Source organism: Rhea pennata, chromosome 2, assembly GCF_028389875.1.
Source record: "Rhea pennata isolate bPtePen1 chromosome 2, bPtePen1.pri, whole genome shotgun sequence".
NCBI classification, from domain to species: Eukaryota; Metazoa; Chordata; class Aves; order Rheiformes; family Rheidae; genus Rhea; species Rhea pennata.
The window spans coordinates 66,249,701-66,271,070 of NC_084664.1; the positions used below are offsets into that span (position 1 = coordinate 66,249,701).

The 21,370-nt window shown below is 38.2% G+C and overlaps 1 protein-coding gene across 8 annotated transcripts in view; it reads left to right on the forward strand.

Moving 5' to 3' along the window:
• The window catches only part of FHOD3 (formin homology 2 domain containing 3), a 404,460-nt gene that overhangs the window by 280,528 nt on the left and 102,562 nt on the right, over positions 1-21,370 (forward strand). For 7 of the 8 annotated variants that reach the window (XM_062569631.1, XM_062569632.1, XM_062569637.1 and 4 more), the window contains exons 9-11: positions 5,178-5,321; positions 7,618-7,856; positions 9,083-9,169. In XM_062569631.1, the coding sequence (XP_062425615.1) occupies positions 5,178-5,321; positions 7,618-7,856; positions 9,083-9,169 (470 nt within the window). The remainder of the gene's footprint in view (positions 1-5,177; positions 5,322-7,617; positions 7,857-9,082; positions 9,170-21,370) is intronic. The other variant, XM_062569636.1, reaches the window with a different exon arrangement.

The window sequence follows — 21,370 nt, forward strand, 5'->3', positions numbered from 1 at the left end:
CGCTTATAATTATGATCTGGCTTATGGACAGCTTTATGATGCTTTTAATGGGATTTTTTCATGATTACAGAGAAAACAGCAAGCAGCATGTCACAGTTGTAATTTTTTTCCCCACAGAGAATACAAAGAAGGCTCAGATGGTTTCAACTTCTCTAGGCGAGGAGTTGTCGGACTTTTCAGTACAGACAAAATCTTCATGAGGAATTTGTTTTAAGGAAACATAATCCTGCTCTTTTCTCTTTCCCTCCACGTACAGATTTACAGACTACTCTTGATTACAAAACCCACCTGGACAGCTATTGCTCCAGTCCTTTTATCATCTCCTTCTCCTCTGCTGATGCTTAACCAAGTTATTCATGCTAACTGATGTCATTAATCTACTCTTAATTTTTTGCAATTTTAGGCATTAATGAATCTCTTAAATGAGAGTAGTCCCAATACAGATACTTCAGACTATTTATAGTTCCAGTATAACCCTTGTTATCTCCCTTTGGTTCCTGAGGCCTGTTAGCTCTTACATTAATCCCTACTTTCTTTATTTGAACAACTAGTTTCCCATGTGGCAATTCCACGGAAGTTTTACTGTGGTCCCGATAGATTAAACCTTTGTGTTCCCTTTATATAAACAAAACTAGCATCAAATACAAAAAGAAAATTCCATGTTGTATTTAATTCGTTTGATCATTTACTTCTATACTTATTATTAGGATTTTTTTCAAATTTGTTATTAAAATTCTTTATTATTGAGATTACACCGGTAGTTTTTTAGCTGTAAGATTACTGCCGTTTTCCTTTTCACCTGCATGTAGTATTGCATTTGTTCTCTAGTATGCAACACAAATTACCATGCTGAAGTTGTTCAAAAAAAATAAATGGATAGGTAGAAAAAATTAATATTAGATGTGTCAAAATCAATATTTTTTAATATACCCAGATAAAATACACTAAGTGCTATCAGATCAACTGTAAGAGTAGCATTTTAGCACCAGCTTCCAGGCCAATGGCTATTAGGAGGAACGTAGGATACTACTGGTGGTCCCCTAGCTGTAGTTGAAAAAGTGCTGTTTCAGGCCAGTGTGCTGTTAATATGGCACCTGGCAATTCATTTTTCTGTGACCTGTCTTAAATGCGTCAGAACTGCCACATTGGAACAAGGATCATTTTAGGTCTGTGCCTGACAGGGACCAGCACCAGATGTTTCAGAGGAAGTTGTAGTTCCCAGGAAAACACTCACATGATAGATGCTTCTTCCTATCCGAAAGCAATTGAAAACTTGGCTAGTATACTTAAGCATGCTTGTTTACTGTGTAATGCATTTCATCGTATCATGTAAAATTTAGATAGTATCTCGATTTATTTTATGGGCCCTCTGGTGGAGCTCAGTCTGTCGTACGTTTAGTAACCAGAGCAGTCTTCTTCTATGACTTGGCCCTCTCCACATGCAGTTAACATACTTTGCCAGCCTTTCTGTGGTCTGCGTCATTGCTTTCTACTATTACTATTTTGTTAATGACAAAAGACACTATCCTTAATAATTTTACTACCTAGTGCCATCCAGGACTACACATTTTAAAAATAGCAAAGAGAGCTTTTCAGTCTGCGGCTAGACATAGTCGAGAGCTAATTAAAGTCTGGTTTCTGAGGATATGTAATAAGAAGACTGTTAGGCTGTTACTGGTTGTGTATGCTGTCATTAACGGCTTGATCATCCAGGAAAACATTTGATGGCTATATTCATATAGACACCCCTCCCCCCCCCCCCGATACTATCTCACCACAGGTTTTTTGCCTTTCTTTTCATTAAGACTGTTACTGTTAGTGGTAGGTAAAATCTGTTCTTTAGGTTTTGGTCAATATGTGATTAAGGAGATGCATCAAGCTCATAAGTCAGGCTTGGGTTTTGATTCTGATTTAGCTCACCATTGCAAAAGCAGGTGCTCATGACAGCGCTCACAGCTGAGCAGGCATTCCCCTAAGGACTTGAGAGCAACTTATAAAATCACAAAACAAACAAATAAAAATCTTATAACAAGCTGATCCTTAATTCAGAGCTGTTTTCTGGAACTGCACCGGACAGAGGTGTGGGAATAAATCTTGACATTCGGGATCGTTTCTTTCATACACCTGAATTCTGAATGGTTTCAGATTTGAAGCCCTACTTTTGATTTAAGTTAGTGGCACCATAACATAAAATCCAACAAGTAAACCACAGAGTGTGGTTTAAACACACTTTTCTCAGTGGCTGAATTTTAATTTCCTAGACATTTTTTCAATTTATAAATTACAGTTCAATCCTTAGGGCAGAAAGAAATATTTGGGATTTGTATGAGTATTTTGATAATGGAGTATCATTTTGATCTCAACCGACTACTTAGGAAGGAGCAAAGACCTCACAAGCACCTGCCAAATTTGTGCCCCCTGTAGTCTACTGATTGCTGCTATTGTGTCCTTGAAAAAGCAACCAGGAAAATGGGGGTGCACACTTGTTTTCTGATACCACAAGTCAGATTTAGTCAGCTGTTTATGTAAGAGCCTCATGCCCCTTGTGTTTTAATTACTGCAAAAGGCCTTCTCTTGTGCTGGGCTGAACTGACCTAGTTGTGGCACCGGTGGTGCCCTTTTCATCCTTTCATCATGATGGAAATTGAATTTTATATGCATTAGCCTCTGAAAATGGATCTGTGAATTTAATGACAAACCATGCAAAGGAAAAATACTTGATTACTATAAATGAGAGTTTAATTGCCCAGTTCTAGCTAGTAGAATGCAGTGAAAATTGGATTTCCACTGCTGTGTGATTAAGAATTACGTTAACTGATAAAAAAAAACTCCTAGTAAAAGTAGAGTTGCCAGTTAATACTACTTTGTGCTGCTACTTTGCCCTGCCTACAGCCTGCCTGACTTCCAATAAGAGAAAGGATATGCTCAAAGGCAGGTGATCTCCATATCAGCCTCAAGACCATTTCCTGCATTTTTGCAAGTGCATGCACAGAAGCAAAGATGTGGTTGTTTGTCTACCCTTTTGAACGTGAGACATCACGTTTTACTGTGCTTGAAGACAGTCGGGTCAGCATAGTTGCTGTCTACCTCTTACATAAGAGTTTGAATTCAACATTTCATTGAATTTGCATTCTACATTGAATTATAGCCTAACAGCTTCATTTACTGAATCCTCCGATTTCTACTCAGAGCTAGGTGCCAATTCAGTAAGACACAAAGCATACATGATCTCTATTCTACTATTAAGGAAAATTTAGCTGCATTGTGTTCAGTAGTTTTTAACCATGTGCTTAAATAATGTCTTGGACAGAGGTGACTTCTTAATTAGAGCCTGAACTTAAAACCCTAACATTTTATTTGTGTTGTTGCTGAGCATTCACATTACAATGCTCTCTGACTGAACCTTACCAGATCTAAGTATAATCCCTTAATGACTGAAGAAGATACTACTGTGTTGTATGTATTTAAAACAAAACAAGTCTTGGTGATGCATGTTTTTCCAGTGCTTCATTTCACTGGAAAGAGGTGCTTAAAGCAGTGCAGGGCATCGCTATTCACATAAGTCAGACCAATCCTTCTGAAAGTAAAGCTTCTCTGTGTAGGGAAGCAGCCCACAAGAGCTGTTGTGTTCTTCATTATGCTGCTCTGAGCAACTTTGGAAACGCCGTGCTTTAAAACCCAGTACTCTGGGAGCAAAATTCATCCAATCTCATTCATAAAGAGGATGAAAATCTTTCTGTAGAGCACTTGGCTCTTGCACGCACTCTTTGTCTTGCGCTTTCTCCACTCTTTTGGGACTACAGATAAGTAGCCTGTGCTAGGTGATTGAATAGTTAAAGTTAGGAGAGAGGAACCTGCCTCAGATTGGGTGTCTCCTGCATGAGCTAACCCAGAATAAATACTGAGCTTCAGGTGTGCACTGTCCCTTGTTTTACAGAGGCAACTCTCTGCAGACCGATTTTTGCAATGGCACATGTGCTACTCGGGAAGTAGTTTGCCCTGTAAATTCCGTAATTTTGGCTTAACATCAATGCAGAGCAGAATTAGTCTCAAATTCCTGAATCATCTGTAAAGAATGGTATAAATTCAGCATGAGCTGAATAGAAAACAGTAGCAAATCAAGATAGTAGTGGTCTCTGTTGACTTTGTAAATGTACAAATCTGTCTGATGCTCATGTCGTCTTCCCATACATCATCTGCAGTACAGTTGTGGTAGTGTGATAGTGGGTTGATTCCACCCCCGCTTTGTACCCCACCATGGAATATTTGAAGTACATGGTATACTGCAGAAGAACACCTTTCATTTCCTCTGGGTTTTCTGAATCCATCAAAAAACGGAAAACCAAAAAGTTTTTTTTATTATTATTTTTTAAAGTAGTTTTTCTCAAACATAGATCCGAATAAAGGTACCGAATAAAGCTCTAGATTCAAGTTCGTATTCAGTAACATTTACTTATTGGCATCAGATATTTTTTAGTATGCAAAGTCTCCTCTTTAATGTTGGTGAGAGCTTACCCCATAAGTAGGAATTTGTAATTCTTCTAATATTTTACTGGAATTAAGGAGTCTGTGTACCTTTAATAAGACTTTCAAAGCTGAAAAGAAGGAAAGGAGTCGATATCTCTGTAACACAGAACAACTTGTGTGTTAGGAGAATGACCTCTGCTGCAGGTGTGGAGGACAGTAGGCACATGGTGCAGGATATTTCCTGCTGTCCACACATCACACAGCTGTGCATTGCACTTTTTCTTCTTCAGACCAAAGTTAGAGGAATCAGTAGGAAATCAGCTTCACTGTTTTTAACTAAACTTTTTTCTCTCTTTGCTTTTATTGCTGTGTTTGATGCTTTAACGTTCTCTGGTCTTTAAATCTGTAGTTGGATGATGCCAGGAAGAATCCAACTGTGTATTTTAAAGACCCACATTTTCCATACTTTTTTTGTATGAAATAATAACATTGATTTGTTTTGCCAATTATTTGGGTTTTTACACAGTGCATGGAGTTGTTTGTTAAAAGCTGTGCCACTTGTTTTTTATTTTCTAGCGGTGTTTCTAATCCCACATCATGGTTTGTGCTTTATTGAAATCATACATAGCACCACTTGCCACCCGCTTTTAAAAGCCTTTGTTTAATTCTTTTCAAAACAAACATTTAAATGTTTTTCCTTTGATTCTTAGACGCTGTCGGGGTTGCCAGATCAAGACTCTTTCTACGATGTGGTGGACTGTCTGGAAGAGCTAGGCATTGAAGCTATTTCACAGAGGCACTTGAACAAGAAAGGAACAGACTTGGACTTAGTTGAGCAATTTAACATTTATGAGGTAACATAACATGCCCTGTTTTATGCATCTTACAGCTTGTGCAAACTTCAAAGCTTGGGGGGGGGGAATGTAACCTAGGTGAAATTTGGTTATCTATTTTATTTTAAAAGAAAAACATCTGGTTGCTAGACATATTATACACGTTCATATATGTGACCTGCTAGAGTACCTGACTGTTTAATACAAATGCATTTCATATTAGACCTGGGGCATACTTCAAGGAAAAATAGAACATTTACTAGCGTCTTTAGAGGCAGTTCTGCCTGCAATTAAAACTTTCTCAGACTGCTAGTTACACATCCTAAATTAAGTACAAATTCTTGCCACATGCAAAAGTGTTCAACTCGTGAAAAAGATTCAGCTGAGCTCAGCTTCACAAGTACCACTCACTCCACAGCTGAATACCCAGCAAGTCCTTGTTTACGAGTTTACACTGGACCAGTTCCTATATGGTTTGCAGCAATGGAGTAATGAATGATTCCATGTTAACCGCATAGGTGTAAAATAACCACTTCTGGAATATTTATATGCAAAGATAGGATATCCAGTTTCTTAATAATTAGACCCTTTCTCACACTTCAGAAAATGTTGGAGGGGGGAAGTTTAGGCTGAAGTTAATAAAACTTAAATGTGCATTCATATTCTGATGTGATGAAATGAAATGACTTTCTCTCCATCTAAGTCCAGCAAAGAATTTGTCAAATTTGATTCTTATTCTTTTCATCAACTCTACATTCATGTCACTTCATTAACTTCAGTAGAGTTACTCGTTATGTGCAACAGTTTGCAGAAAGAGTCAAGCCAAAACAGGAACCTGAGAGTGACAGAGGGCTGTGTGTTCCCTTTTATTTTTTTTGTCAGAGACATTAGCTTATAACATCCTCTTCCAAAAATGATCATTAAACTTAAAAGTTGGGGGTTTTACTCCTGCTGTGACTTTTGAAAGTGCTGAGGGCAAAATTATCAGATTGCTTAATGGCTACCAGCTTTCTCTTGATAACCAGACTAAATTTAGACATACCAGTATAAATTCCTGCTTTTTTTTCTGCCAGTGTTGTTCTTTAGCTAAATAACTCATTTTTCCCCGACTTAAATAGATTTTACCCCTTAAACAGAAATATCACACACACTCCTATCTTCATTGTGCCAAAGTCTCTTTTGATAAGAATAAACAGAATAAGACTAATAGAAACAGGAGAAAGATATCCACTCTTCTGTTTGCCCACATAGCCCTTTTCTGTAACTGTTCCTATTTGAATGGATCTTTCTCAGATAATGACAGCTTAAATTTTATGCTGTGTCTCATATGATGTCCAACAGTACTTTTTACACAGTAACTTCATTGTTTCTGTTGGAAACATCTTTCGTCATGTCTCTAAGATTACACTTGTGGGGTTTTTGTTAGAACTGTGTCACATTGGCAGCTGTAGGCATGCTGTAATCGAGGTGCTAGATTCTACCTCCACATTCTGCTCCTGTGATGAGCTCCCAATATACATCAGAAGTTTGTCAAATGTTACAGTGGTTGTCCTGTTCTCAACATAACATTGTTCTCCTCTTTTATTATCCCTATGTTCCTTTGTATGGATAGTGCTTCTGAACTAACATGTGTGAAAGCAGTTATGCTAACCTCAAAACTAGATGACTTGGAGGAGATGTGTGGTCTGGGTTTTTTAAATCCATTGTGGTACCAGTTCACAGAAGTAGACTTGTTATGTTAGTTTTTTTCCCCTTTGTTTACTTTATGGAGAGATCTATAAAAACAGAGATATTAAGTGGGATTCAGTTATGTATACAACTGTTGATCTCCTTCTTGACTGGGAAGATTATGATACTGTTCTCACATAAGTTCTGAAGTAATAGACATTAATTTCTACTTGTGTTCCCAAATTTGTTACTGACTACGTGTTGAATCTTTAGTCAGCCAACTCACAGTATTTTTTTTGTTGATTGCAGTAGAGCAAAGACTTCATGAAAGGGAGTAAGGCAGCTACCTGTCTTAACACTATTCAGCTGCTTTGAAAATTAAGTACTTAATAAAATAAAAAATATAGCAGATACAGGAAATGTATTGTTACAGATCCTGTAGTCTTCTATAAAGGATATCGGTATATAATTCCATTATTAGAGCTGCTACATTGCACTAGTGAATAGGTAACAACTTAGATAGATGGATATAGAAAGATGACTCTCATAGGAGTTGTGTTGCGACCAGTTAAGTTTTAAAATGTAAGTGTGAAAACCTATGATGTCTGAAGGAACAACGTAAGAAGTCTTGCCTCTCATTCCTTCTCAGATGACACTGAGACATGAGGATGGAGATGAAACTGCTGATCCTCCACCCAGTGGGCGCAAGGACAGAAGAAGGGCCAGTCTTGGTGCTAGTGAGCGAAGGGGACTGGAGCGCAGACGGAGCCGGAGACACTCGGTGCAGAATGTCAAAAGCACTTTATCAGCCCCTGCGAGCCCATGCAGTCAGTCAAACCCTACCTTCATGCTAGGCCACGGACAGCGTATTGAAGACCTCAGTGAGAAGTAAGTGCATGAGCTGAGGAATACTCTTTTTTTCCCTCTATTTCTTTCCATTATGTTCAGTGCACTTTACTAATCTAGCAGTTGTTTCTGTTTCCCTTTTCCTGTTTCTCTTCCTGTTGCATTAAAAAAAGAAAAAAATATATTTAAAGGTTAAATAAAAGCTTTGTAGGTGATTTATCTATATATCTCGGTTCTTCGGCACCATCTACCCCGATGAAACCAAATCACATGAGGCAGAACATTCAGGGTGGGATTAAATTAAATTAACCAAGGTTAATTTAATCTATTGACAGATTTTATATTCAAAATACCAACATAATAGAAGGTTGTAGCAAGACTGCAGTCATATTAATGTGGATTTATTTGTTCTGTATATGTTACATTAATTCTTTTCTCGTTTTTCTTTCTTCTCTGTAATTATTATTCCAGAATAAAAGTTTTCCTTTGAGGCTACATTGTAGTAGTGAACATATCTGGTGTTTTATAATTAATGTAAGAGAGAGAATAATGACTACTTGAGAAGCAGTCTGCAACACTGTATAGCCAGTATCATTACAGTTGGCTTGGACTGTGTGTGATTTAGGAAAAATGGGAGCTGCAGCTCCTCAGCATGTCTGAATACCACACAAGAGAGCTGGAATTAATTTTACCCAAGTTAAACGTCTGATCATCTTGCCTTCCTTTGAAGTCAGTGGAGAATAGAAAGGACCTCCTTTTCTAGACCTTCAGTTATCTAATGTATTTTACATGCCTGAAATTTCATCTAAGATGAATCATGCGCTGAAACTGGCTCTTCCTCTCGGTTGACGATGAAGGGATTCTGGCTGATTAGCTCAGATGTAGATGTGTATGCTACAGGTAGCTAAAGCTGACCAGATGTCTCTCATCTGGTGGCTCAGAGATGCAATTTGCAAAATCAAAGCATGCTCCATGAAGAACATTTCCTGTATTGATCATAATATTTGGGAAGTTTTTTGAGGATTTCTGTTGTGTAACACTGGATATAAGCTAAGAGCCTTAAAATTCCACATTTTAATGGAAAGCAGCCCATTTTGCAAAGCAAACCAAATTGACTAAAGTTGAATGGCTTCAGGCAATATGAAAATACAAGACTCTGGATAATTTAAACAGTAGATGAGTATTGTATACGACATAAAGGCTTATTTTTGCATTTGGCAACACATTCATGCTTGTTTTCCATCACCTTCTGTTGGCCGGATCTGTAGTGAGCTGGCAGCTGAGCGCCCCACGGTCTTGCAGGCTGGTGACGAGGATGACAGTGCATTTGAGGCTGAGTTTGGGGCGGCTTCGGTGTGAGTACAGCTGGGGCTTCAGCTGCTCTGCATGGAGTGCCTCTTGCATGATTCTGGCCTCCTTTTTCTGGCTTACTAACGGGACTGGGAGTCTGTATTGATGGATGTGCAGCAAACATTGATGTGTTGATGTGTTGAGTTTGATTTAGAAAAAGGGGAATGCTTCAACTCCACAAATATTGTTGATTCTGTTGTTGCAAACAAATACAAGTCATATGGGACACCAACTCTTACCAGTATATTTTCTCATTATTAATGTTTGCTTATCTGATTTATTTTGCAGTAATTCTTTGATAATTTTTTGTGATTTGTTTCAGCTGATTTTTAGTAAGGAAAAGCGGCTCTGTAAGGAAAGAGGCACTGGTTATGAATGTATATAAAACTGACATTTAAGGAGAGTATTGGATAAATAAAAATCCTTTTCTGCTCCCTAACTAAAGATGAGAAGCATTACTTGTAGCTAGCAAATCAGTGATCCTTTTTTTTTTTTTTTTCCCCACCAGTCATGAGGGACCACAAAATTTGTTTTGGTGCCCAAAGATGCAGGTTGTATGCTGAATGAAATTTTCAATATTGCCACAACAGGAGGCTAGTTGCCTATCCGTGATGGCTCTTCTGAAAGTCCCGCTGGGTTGCTGGTTGATAAACATTTTAGAAAAGGTGGTTCTGATTCTGTCCTTCACAATTTTTAATTGCATCCTCTAGCCAAATCTATAGCTGTGGTAGGTAAAGGAACCAGCTCTCCTGCTTTATCAAATTCCAGTCACTCTCTCAACTTTCAATGAAATACTGCAGGTGAATAAAATAGTAGCTCTACACTTGATAATTAAACTGGGAGCAAAAGCAATTGAAGAGAAAGCTTCATGGCTTCTATTCATGCAGATTTGACTTTCTTGTTAGTCTCTTCCCAAGGAAGGGACAAAGTCTGCAATAAGTTTTGGTCTGCTGTATTTAGTTGGAAAATATTCTGAATAAAGGAGTGCCAGTCTCTTTAATTGGAGACACATTCACTACATATTCTTTACCAATGGGAAGCATGAGTAACAGTATTCATGCTAATTTTACTGTGTCACTCCTGCTGGTATCTCTCCGCTTTGTGTGTGATTGCAAATTTCTGTCTGGTTTTACAGTTCATTAATACCATCAAGTTTGGTGGAATTACTTCTGATGGATGTGACTAGAGATTAAAATGACATTCTTACACCATGCTGAATTTTCTTTTAGGCAATATTCTTGGTTATTTTTGGACTTTGCTACCAAAATCAGTGGAAGGTTCAAGTTCTTCCTCAGCTTTCTCCTTCCCACAGTGTTCATGTTTCTTTTCTTTCTAACTCCGTCAGCTGTTTTGGCAGTTGCTTTGCTTTTGTTTACCACATCAAACAGGTTGTCCACAGTCATCTGCTTTGTTTCAACCGATAAGTCTTCCAAAAAGAGAAATATCCTTGATGCTGGTAAAGCAAAAAAAAAGACAATATTGGCCAAATCCTGTTCCATCTCACAATGCTCTGTATCCAGAAAAGCTGAAGTCAATGGAGTTGCTCTGATTTACACCAGACTAATTGAGAGCAGACTTTGGCTTTTGAGCTGGGAAAAGTTGACCATAAATGCTTAGGGCAACCAAAAGTAAAACTTGCAGGCCCTTTTCATCCATTTGGCAACCTGCCTCCAAAGTAAATGTATATTGCTTTTCTGCTTGTGGCTCAAAACAAATAAAGACCAAAATCTGCTTTGTGTTAAAATAGTTTCCATGGAGAGTGAGGCCCAGCCTAATGTGTTTGTTACAGAATAAATAATAATTACTTATTATTTATTAATCAAATTATCAATTAATTATATAATTGAATAATTAATTGATAACGACTACTAAATAAGGAAAGCTAATGATTGGTTTAAGGATATGTAGCTGCTGCAGCATACTTCTAAATGATATGCCTTGCCATTCCTGGCCACCACCAGATTAGCTTTGCTGAAAATTTCTTTCTTTGCCATAATTGCCTTGAGGCCAGAAAACCTGGGAGCAATTTCAGTCCTGTTAACCTATGGCATTTTAAATACTTTGCTCTGGATACCTCCTAAGATTTTCTGCCTTGGTTCAAATCTAGTGCTCTCAATCTTTGGTCCAGCATTCTGTTTCTTAAATGGTAGACTTTTAAACTTTAAAGTTACCTTTTTTTCCAGTCACACAATGGATAGAGTCAGGGAAAAATGTGAGAAGTGGAGCTGGCACTGCATTGGTGTTTTTGTTGTAAGCAGTGATTTCTGGTGTTAACAAAGCAATTGCTGTCGTTCTTTTGGTCCTTATTATGGCTTGTTGGAGACAGCAGAAGGCAAGGAGTTGGGAAATTCTTGGGTCTTAATGGAACAGGTGCTCTGCAAGGGCCCTGCACGTACATGGCAGTGAACCAGAAACAACTACTACTCCCAGCTTTCCAAGTGAATCTGTTTCCCATTTGACTGCGTGTTTCCCTTTGATCAGTATTGCACCAAGAACATTCCCCTTCTCTCTCCCGGAGTGTCCTGCCTGAATTGTGCCAGCTGGGCTTAGCAAACATACCCAGGGACGCATCTAGTAGATTTACCTTGACAGCTTCTATTGCTGTTTTCAGTGAGGAGGTCTGTCCAAGTTTTGTAGAGGGATTTGCGTATTAATTGTATTCACATAATCTGAGGTTTATAAAGTTGTGTATAACCAGGAATAGATAGTTACCTCACTTTACCAGACTCCCTTTTTAGTCTTCATTTTTACTATTTTTTCCAGCTCTAATTTGCTTTCTATAATCAAAAACCATACAAAATAATTACTCGGGTTAATCACTAGACATGTTCATGTGGAGATAAGCAACCCTTCATTAGGACATTCTTGTTGGTATTGATATATTTGAAGCCTAGCATGCAGAAGAGCTAACTGGCATCAAAGAGGCCTCTCAGAGTAGAGTCTGTGTCATCTTTTAGCAACGGAAACTGGATTTAACAAAGTATCTTTAGAGCCTAAGGATAAAAAAGCATAAGAAGGAGTGACTGCCGAGAGTCACCTGAGGCTTCCAGATTTTTTATTCTGAAGAAACTTGGCCTTCAGGAGAAGCATCCTTTAAGATGAAACAGGAGATGCTGAAGACCAAACAGGGAATTATGTACCTACAATGATATATACATTGTTTTTAAACTAGATCCTAAGGAAAGGCCTAGGAAACAGGGTGCCATTTGCCCCATAAAGTCTTTAGAGGGATGCTAAATTATTACAAAGGAATTGTGGAGTTAAAAACTCACTAGAAGTACTGAGTTGGGCTTTTTTTTAGGGTTCTGTCTGGAAGGTTCTTACAACTTTTCCTCTAGTGAAGAGTAGCACCAGGTATTCCCAAGTCTCCTGCAAATCTCTGTCTAATTGGAAAGAGCACAGCTGAGCTAAGTGCACAGAGTCTAAGGGGTTTTAGCAGCCTTTAAAGTTCTAACAAGTTTCTGAAAATTGTTTGGAAAATTTTGGGAAAAAATAAAGGCTAGGCTGTGCTGAGAAGTCATAAGGAACTGTTTATTACAGAAGACATGCTTCTGATGCTTGAGGACTGCTAAGATTCAGGAAGAGATCATGACCAGATATATTTTGGTTTTACCAGAGAACAATGAACATAGCTGAGCCTCTGATGCTAGGAACTTTTTGCTGCTTAACTTGGGATTCTTGTTGCATTTCTGTCTAACTGCATAGACCTCGGTTTGGCTATTGTGTCCCATTAACTGATAATTGAATTTGCTTCATGTAGAGCCAGGCCTGCAGGGGTAGTTTGTCCAAAATACAGCTGATACTTCTAAGTTTGGGGAGAGGGGAGTGTTAATGATTTCCATGTTTTCAGACATCCTAAACCATAACTAATCTTTGATTTTCTCCAGCATTTAGCAAGGCAAAATTCTAGTTTTTTGTCATGATGTCTAAAGTTCTGATGATTTTTCACTGTAATGAGGGAAATGTTTTGGTTCTGTAAAAAATTACAGCTATAAATTGAAAGGCTAGTTACAATGGTGGTGGTTTGTTTGTTTCTTTGTTTTAGTTTAGGATGGGTACATCTTGTGTCTCCTAGAATTACTGTCTGTAATATGAATACAGATAGGTATGAAACTGCAGAGTAGGGAGACCTAACCTGTTCGGGTTCTGCTATTTTAGATTTGGGCAGAGTGGGCACATTTGTTTCTCTTATTTGCCATATTGCAGGTAGGGTTGATCTGAAGCATGAAGTCAAGCAAATTTAGAAGGAGGGTGAATAAAAATAAAATATTATGTGATCTTAACAGCTTGTAAGAAAATCTTGAAATGACCTGGGAGGAATGCACTGGAGGAGGAGAAGACATGAAACAGGTTAAGAGATCTTTTCTTTCACGTCCATCCATAAACAGAAGATTGTTTTTATGCATAGATAGGTACTGACCATTAATGCCTTGATTTATTTATTTATTTATTACAATATGATGAATGTCTCATGTACTGGTCCTATTATTGTTTGAGTTTTATACCAGCAATTTTTATCTGAATTAAAATACTTCACTAGAAACCTCTGGTTTTGTAGTGAGAGTACTGTTCACTGTGGACTTGCTGAAAGGAAATGTTTTATACTCAGGAAACATGCAGAGTCCAGTTGTCAGCACTAGACTTTGCTGTAAAAGCAATGGGTAGATTTTCCCTGCTTGAATGTCAGGAAGAAAGAAAAAAACAGTGACTCAACCAAGGTTATGGCTGCATGGCAAATGAAAACTCAGTGTGACTTAGCTTAATTAGTTTTAAAATATTTAAATATTTCACTTTGCTGAACTATCTGAGAAAATGTAACAGCAAAGCAGGATTCAAATTTTTATCTCCTGAGGCCCAGGCTGGTATCTAATCCAGTGGACTATGGGTCTTAGAGACTTTACCTCCAAGATGTGTTTTCAACATTTGTAAACATGATCCTCCAAAGCTGGGAAAGATTTCTACACATATGATGTGATGAGAGGAAAAAAGACAACATTTTGGCAGGTTGCCATTACCAGAACCCTCCCTTTGAAGTAGGGGGCAATAGGAGTGACCTTAAAGTGTCAACCAACATGCAGTTCCAAGCTCCAAAATCACCATTTGTTCTCTCTTTCTGTATATATTTCCAGTATTTATTACTCCTAAAGTCTCTGTACATCATGATTCTGTTTCTTTACCTGCTCTGCTCATACAGTTGTAAAGACAGCAATACTGTTGAGTGATCAGAGACCTGGGATTCCTGAAGTCCTTGCTCAGCCCTGCCAATGTCTTAAGCAAGCCTCTGCCTTCTCTCCCTTTGCCCTTGTGTGTCCTGTATAAAACAAGTGCAGCAATGAAAAAAATGTGGCAGTATTACCTAGATGTCCTTTAGGTAGGAAGATTTTTCACTGATCATGTTTTAGGGATAAGAAAATAATAATAACTTGAAGATAATGAGCAACATAATGTGCAAGCACAAAAAACATGCTTTCTGTTATTTGTGATTTTCTCAACTTTTTTGTGAAAAATATTTCCTTTATGTAGGACAGCTAGCAGGATATTTTATTTCTTAATTAGCTATCTTAGTCTCTTTTCTATGCAGAAGGCCACATTTTGGAGCTTTGTAAATCAGTTACTACCCATATAATCTCTTGTGTTTTCATCTTCTTTCGACTTGTGGTTTTTGGTGTGGACTCCTGCATGAAAGACTAGTTGAATTATGTTCTGTCAACGTAGGATAGAAGAAGGGAAGCAGCAGCAGAAGGGAAAAAAAGCAGCAGCAGAAGAGGCATTTGTTTGTTTTACAGGGGCTTAGGAATTCGGTTATGAATTGCACTGTCTAACCTATGAAAGTGGAATTTCACTCATAAATTGAGGACGATGGCAAGCCATTGCAAAAGAAAATAAAATTACATCCACCATGACTTATAAAGATCTCTCCTTGATGGAACATTTTTCATCTTCTATTTGTTCACCTGTAAGGAGTTCAGAGAAGCAGCTTTCCAAGTGCTGTGCAAGAGGGAAAACAGATCAGATGTTTGAATGGGAAAAAAAAAAATCCTTGAAAGTAATGTAAACGTCTTGAAATCAACAGTACTATTTTGGTCAAAGTAATATTGTAGGAATAGCTAATGGTCATCTTATTTCACTGAATGTGGCCTGTAGTCCTAGTCAGTAGCTCCTCTTCTGGAAGGCAGTCAAAGTTTAAATGAAAGTAATTTAAAGAAACTATATTGAAAAGCACTTGTCTTAATTAGAGAGTGAGAAAAAAGGTTTTCCTCATTAGTAATTAACTGCACATATGTTGATTTTCAGAGAGATGGAATAATGCCCGGTAGCTTTGCAGTTCCCCACTTCTTTGCCGGGTCACTTCATAGCTTAACAGCCCCTTTGGTCATGGCAGTCCATTGCTTTTGTTGGGAATTTCATTGTATTTCACTCTGTGCGTGATCTAGAAGGACTCAGAAGTTAAACTTTGGGCCTTGTCTAATAAGCTGCAAAATTAAAAGAAGAAACATTTAGTAAGACTTTAGTAAAAGTTAGATGAGCCCTGCAGAATCAGATACCAAGGGGAGATCATTTAATTCGCTCTTGTCTCATTAAGTTGTATGTGCACTGCATGTGCAAACCAAAACATTTGTAGTGATGTTATGGCAAGACCGTTCTCTTTGCGGTCACTTTATATTCAGACATTAGTACTTTTCTGAATAACTATTAGGATTAGGCATTAGTAGCCCTTCTGAATTACGCTGATTTAAAGCATATCTGGTACTTTAAAAATTTCCCCAGATATGAAGTAGAGTAAAATCTGATTTTGTACTCATGCCTATTTTCTGACTTTGTCTTTTTACCTTTGATTTTTTCTATTAGATATATCTTTGGGGCTTTTGGGGGGAGGAGCGAGAGGGAGAAGAGAGAAAGCCTTGTGCTTTGGCTGCAAGTTAGAACAAAGAGAGTTTGAATTTTTTCAAACCACATTCATTGAAACACTGTCAAGGGAATAATTTTTGGGAGGCTGAAGTGGACAGTAACTCGATAACCTTGTATGCGCTGTTCAGCTCTCGGGACCTTCGAGATGGGTCACACTTTGTGGTGCTTTGGTTTCTTGTGTAGTCAAGAGTCACTGTCCTCAGGGTGTTATAATGCCCTGTATTTAAAATCATCTCTTCTAGCTGTTGCTGCATTTACTTGTGCTGGTTTATTTTAGCAGATGTGACTTCTAATTCTCAGAGATTGGTTAGAGAGGGCTCGCCGACTGTGTAAATAGTTTTTCACAAAGGAATATACTTTTTTGTGCTTTTGTGAAAAAGTACTAAATGTCAGGGCTGCTACGTGTCTTTGAGTATTAGCACCTTATGGACCTTGCCCCTGCATTCAAATAAGCTTGTAGATGCTTATTTTCTTTCACCAATCTAGAAATCCGTTGTTTATGTCTCTGTAATCTGGAGCAGCTATTTAGTATCAACAGAACAGACTTGATAGGTGTTCTTTATATTTTTTAATTAAAAAGGAGAAAAGGTCATCCTTCCATTTTAAAGCCTTAGCCTAGATTTCATTTTGATGCTTTGACGATTCTCTATCCATAAACTGCACTTTTATAGTCCTCTTAAACATGCACATATTTTAAAGGGCTATAAATGTTTCCATATCAAACTTGGTTTCTTCCCACTGAAACAAATGAGCAGCAACCGTACCTTACGTGTTTGTTCAGCTGCTGTTACTGATGATGCGCTTTTTAAAGGCTTGAGTGTTTTGTTTTCTATGTAGGTAGTGGTAATCCATTTTCAAGATGAAAATAAACACATTGGTGGTTCTAAAACCAGTTCTTTCTGTTTCAAAGCTTTTGTTTAAATGTTTCTAATCTGCTGCTTTCATCATCGAACAGGAGTAACCCAGTGATGGCTTTAGTGTTAGTTGAATATAGCAGACCCTTCAGCATTAGCTGAAGCCCTCCCTCCCCGCTCCAGGATAAATATTTGCCTTTTGCTAAACAAGATAAGTTGCTCAGTGCTACTGAAAAACATGCTGACTTCTGCAACCTAGTTTAATTGAAAAGCTCTCTGTGAATCATTTTTCTTAATCTAATGCTACTATTGCATTGGCACCAAATCTCTGTATATATGTAGGAGAGAAAATGAGTTTTGCCATGTCATCCCTTCTTCATTTCCCACAAAAATAAACCAACTCCTGAAGGATCCAGATGAATTCCCAAATGTGCCTGCTGTTCTGTTTGAGCATCTGTCTGACTGACAGTCTTAAATTTATTATAATGGCATCCCTTTATTTGGTGTTTTCCTGTTTTATTAAATCTTTAAGTGAAAATTCTCTTTCTTTACATTTTGAGAAAGATTTATCTAGTAGATAGATGGCTTTTGTCCCTTCTCCCCCCGCACCATGGGTGGAATATCTATTTTCTAATCAGAGAGCCACTGTCATTGCTTTTGTTGAAAAGGTAGCCCACGGGGTTCAGCAGCTCTCCTGACAGTGAGCTTGCTTACCTCTCTTCTCTGACTTGAATCTGATCTGCTTTCGGGGCATAGTCCAGAGGTCTGCAACTGCAAGTTTAGTTGCTGGAAAGGCCCTTGAGGATCTCTCTTAAGCGTATCATTTATTTCTACTCTGCGAATTGCCCATGAAAGGGTGGCTCCCACAGACTGGGGACTGTGCTGGCTTCTGTACAGCACCAGGCATCTCCGCAACGGACCCGCAGAGAACCAGCTCTTTCCTCTGCCTCTTCCCAGCTCAGTGCCTGATGCGTACTGTCTTCCTAGGGTTAAGATTAACAGAGAAAGAGAGTTTTCCAGTCAAAGAAAATCTTCTTCTAGCCTTGTGATTTGGAAATTGAGGCGATTCGAGGAAAGAGTCTTTGGCCCAGTATGAGAATTATCTGGAATCTCTAAAATTAAGCTTCCAGTTAGAGGTTGAAGATGGCCAGTAGAGTGCTGCCAGATATCTGTAGGGAAGTGAAAACTTCAGTTAACCAGTTAACTTCCACCCTCTGTCAGAGCAGTGAGTGAGTCGTGTGACCACATAGATTTGCTTTTCTGGTGAGATCTTTTTTTTTTTTTTTTTTTTTTTTTAAAAAAAAAAAAAAAACTTTTTGTGATTCTATCCATCTTGAATCTCAGCATCTGTCTCTTGTGTAACAGGCACAGCTGTTTGCTAGCAGCCTTGGAGCTGCTTGTCTGCCAAGTTGGGTGCTCCAGCACACATGCAACACCTCTGTTTTGTACTTAAGAGCTCCGCAGATGTATGTATGAGTACCTGTGCTCGCTTCTTAGTGTCCACCTAGCTGATTCCGTTTTCTTTTTATTATTACAGTTCAAAAATATGTGCGATAATCAAGAATAAATGTGCTTCCTCCGAAACATTCAACTTTGAAACTATCTGTTATGGATGTGTTAATGTCTGATTATGCACTGTACAAATGTGCTGCAGAGGATTGCTCTACATGCCTAGTTTGTTTGAAATATGATATACTCAAAAAATATACAAAGGCAGGGGTATTGCTCATATTCCAGTCAGAATCTGTGCTGTGATTGGATTTGTTGCTAGAATCGCAGCTTTGTTCAGCACAAGGAATGGTATTTTATGGCCTCAGCCAGTCGTCAGACTTCTAAATAATCTGCTCCTTCAGAGTCCAGCAAGCCATAACCCCTGAGAATCCAGTCTCTTGACTGTTTTGCTTCCTAAAATGAAATTGTAGATGGACATCGTGGCATGCAGACATATTCCCTTCATGTGACACTCTGAATAGTCCTCACCCATCATGAAGGAGGATGGGGCTAAACATTGCCTTCAGCTCCATATTGGACATGTTGTCTCCCAGTCTAAGCCCTGTTTCTTGGAATGGGTTTGGAACGTTTCTCATGAAGCGTGTCTCTACCCACAGGGCTGGAACCAGAATCTTGCAGGTCCCCAAGTAGTCTGTATGTGGAAATGTTTTTCGGTTCCAGTAATTGACTCCAAGGTGAAGCCAAGTCCTTATCTTATTACTAAGCCTTGAACACACAGATATTTTGTACAGCTTACCTGAAAGAAGGATGTATTTAAAAAGCCAAATTGCATTAAGCATGAGAGCAGCCTAGTCATCTTGTATGACTGTACATTCTGCAGAGTGATCTCTGCCTTAGTCACATTTTTAAGGAAATGGTAGTGCCTATGCAAAATGTTTTATTGATGGTCCTGGAAACTGAGATATCAAAGCTCAGTTTTCTGGTATGTTTTTGAACTGATAATCCAAGAAACTGGCTTTACTCTGACCATTTATATAGCAGTTCTAAAGGCTGCTTGATTTTCTGTTTGTCTTTGAAGAAAACTAGGCCTTCCAGGGTAAAAGAGATGCAGTTTGGGGGCTTGCTGGTGCAGGACTGTTCATATATCCTAATTTTATAAAGCCAATCATAAGTAGACTTAATTTAGGAAGTTTTCTTATTTCTAATAAAGCTAGTTTTATGGGAATCAGATTTTCCCAATAATGGATTAGAGTAATACTTTGCAAAGCAGTAAAAATCAGAGTACTGTATTTTAGTTGATTATAGCTCACCAGTAATGTATGCTGCACTTGTTGTATGCTTTTTACACAGAAGGTCAGCATTTTCTGAAATGAATGTCTAAAGTTAGACCACTAAGTCCATATTTAGTTCCAAACATTTTTTTTTTCCTAGGCAAATTGACTATTCGGTAAAAGTAGGTTTGGGACTTTAGATACCAGTTAAATAACCTAGTCTAATAAATAATGAATACAAAAGCTCTGAATCTTGGAGAAGAGAACAGCTTTCATTGCTGGTAAATAAGACCCTCAGCATCAAGACCTGAAGACTGTAGATTCAGGGTTATAATTACAAGATTTAAAAGCAGATGACGAGATTTCAAGGCAAACGTCCCGTGGTATGTCCCTCAACGTTAGCGTCGGGAGTTGATGGTGCTGTGTTCTGAGGTGATCCTTGCCGTGAGCTCATCCTCTCTGGTTTTGAATGCTTTTTCTGTCTCCCTGGCTTCCCTTGCCATTCAGTACAAATGTAACACTGATGGTTCACAGCTCAACTCCTATCATAGAAAGTTGCAACACGTTCACTTTAAACTCCCATCCTTACTGCCTTTTACTGAGGTGAACAAAAACATACTCAAAGAATCCTTTGAGATTTATTTTATCCATCATATCCAATGTTACGAATCCAAGTTACGATTCTGGACATTTGGGAACGTTTGAGGGGGGCGAGGAATTTGATGACATTGATCTGGAAAACTCCTGGTGAGAGCTGAAAACAGAGCGACCACTGAGCAATTCATATTAGCATATCAGCATTATAGGATGCGCTGTGCTCTTATCGGAGAACCAGGATCTCGCAGAGCTTCCCATTTTATTGCCCACAGGTGATTGTTGTAGGACTGGCTTTTTTTTTTTTTTTTTTTTTTTTTTTAATACTAATGTATGCATGTGTGGAAGTTGAGAGATGTGTTTGTAGAGAAAGGTTATATTTGTGGGGGATGGAGAGATGATCTGCTACAACTAAAACAGCTCTGTCATGATGATATGCTAGGAATGGTTAAAAGCTTCTACTTTTTGGATGTTTGCTGGAGTGTTAGAAAAAGTCCAGGTGTTGCCATCTTCCTGGTTATTAATAGTTTAAACTTACATAACTTTAAGCAAATGCAAGAAACTTTGGATCAACCCTTTGTATAACCCTCAATGGTGCTGTGATCTCACATTATCAATATTCTTTTTTGTTATGAGGTGGAAACATGCTAATTTTAAATGAAAAAAAAATGCACAGAACTTCCCATTCAAAATAGAGGAAAGAAAAACAGCTTTTAGAAAATGGATGGAATACCAGTGGGCTACAAACTTTGTATGCTTTTTTTCTGTTTTCATCACTAAATCAAATTGAGAACTGGATCAAATGCAACTGAAAAAGAAGTCCAAAAAAGAAAATATTTTCTAAATTTTCCATGAGTCCATTGGTTTGGGGAGGAAGAGGCCTAAATGGGAGGGAGCAGAGGCAAACAATGTAGCCTTTTTTTGTTTGTTTGTTTAATATAGTTTTCTTTTTGCTTTTGTGGTTTGTAGGTTATGGAGGCTTTATGCATTACTTAAATTTTTTTTTCTACCAGACTGACCACTGAACCAAAGCCTGCTTTGAGAATACTTGTGATTCTTTACTTAAATAATTCATGTACTGGCATCCAATAACTAAAATAATGCTATTTGCAAATAGTCCTGAACG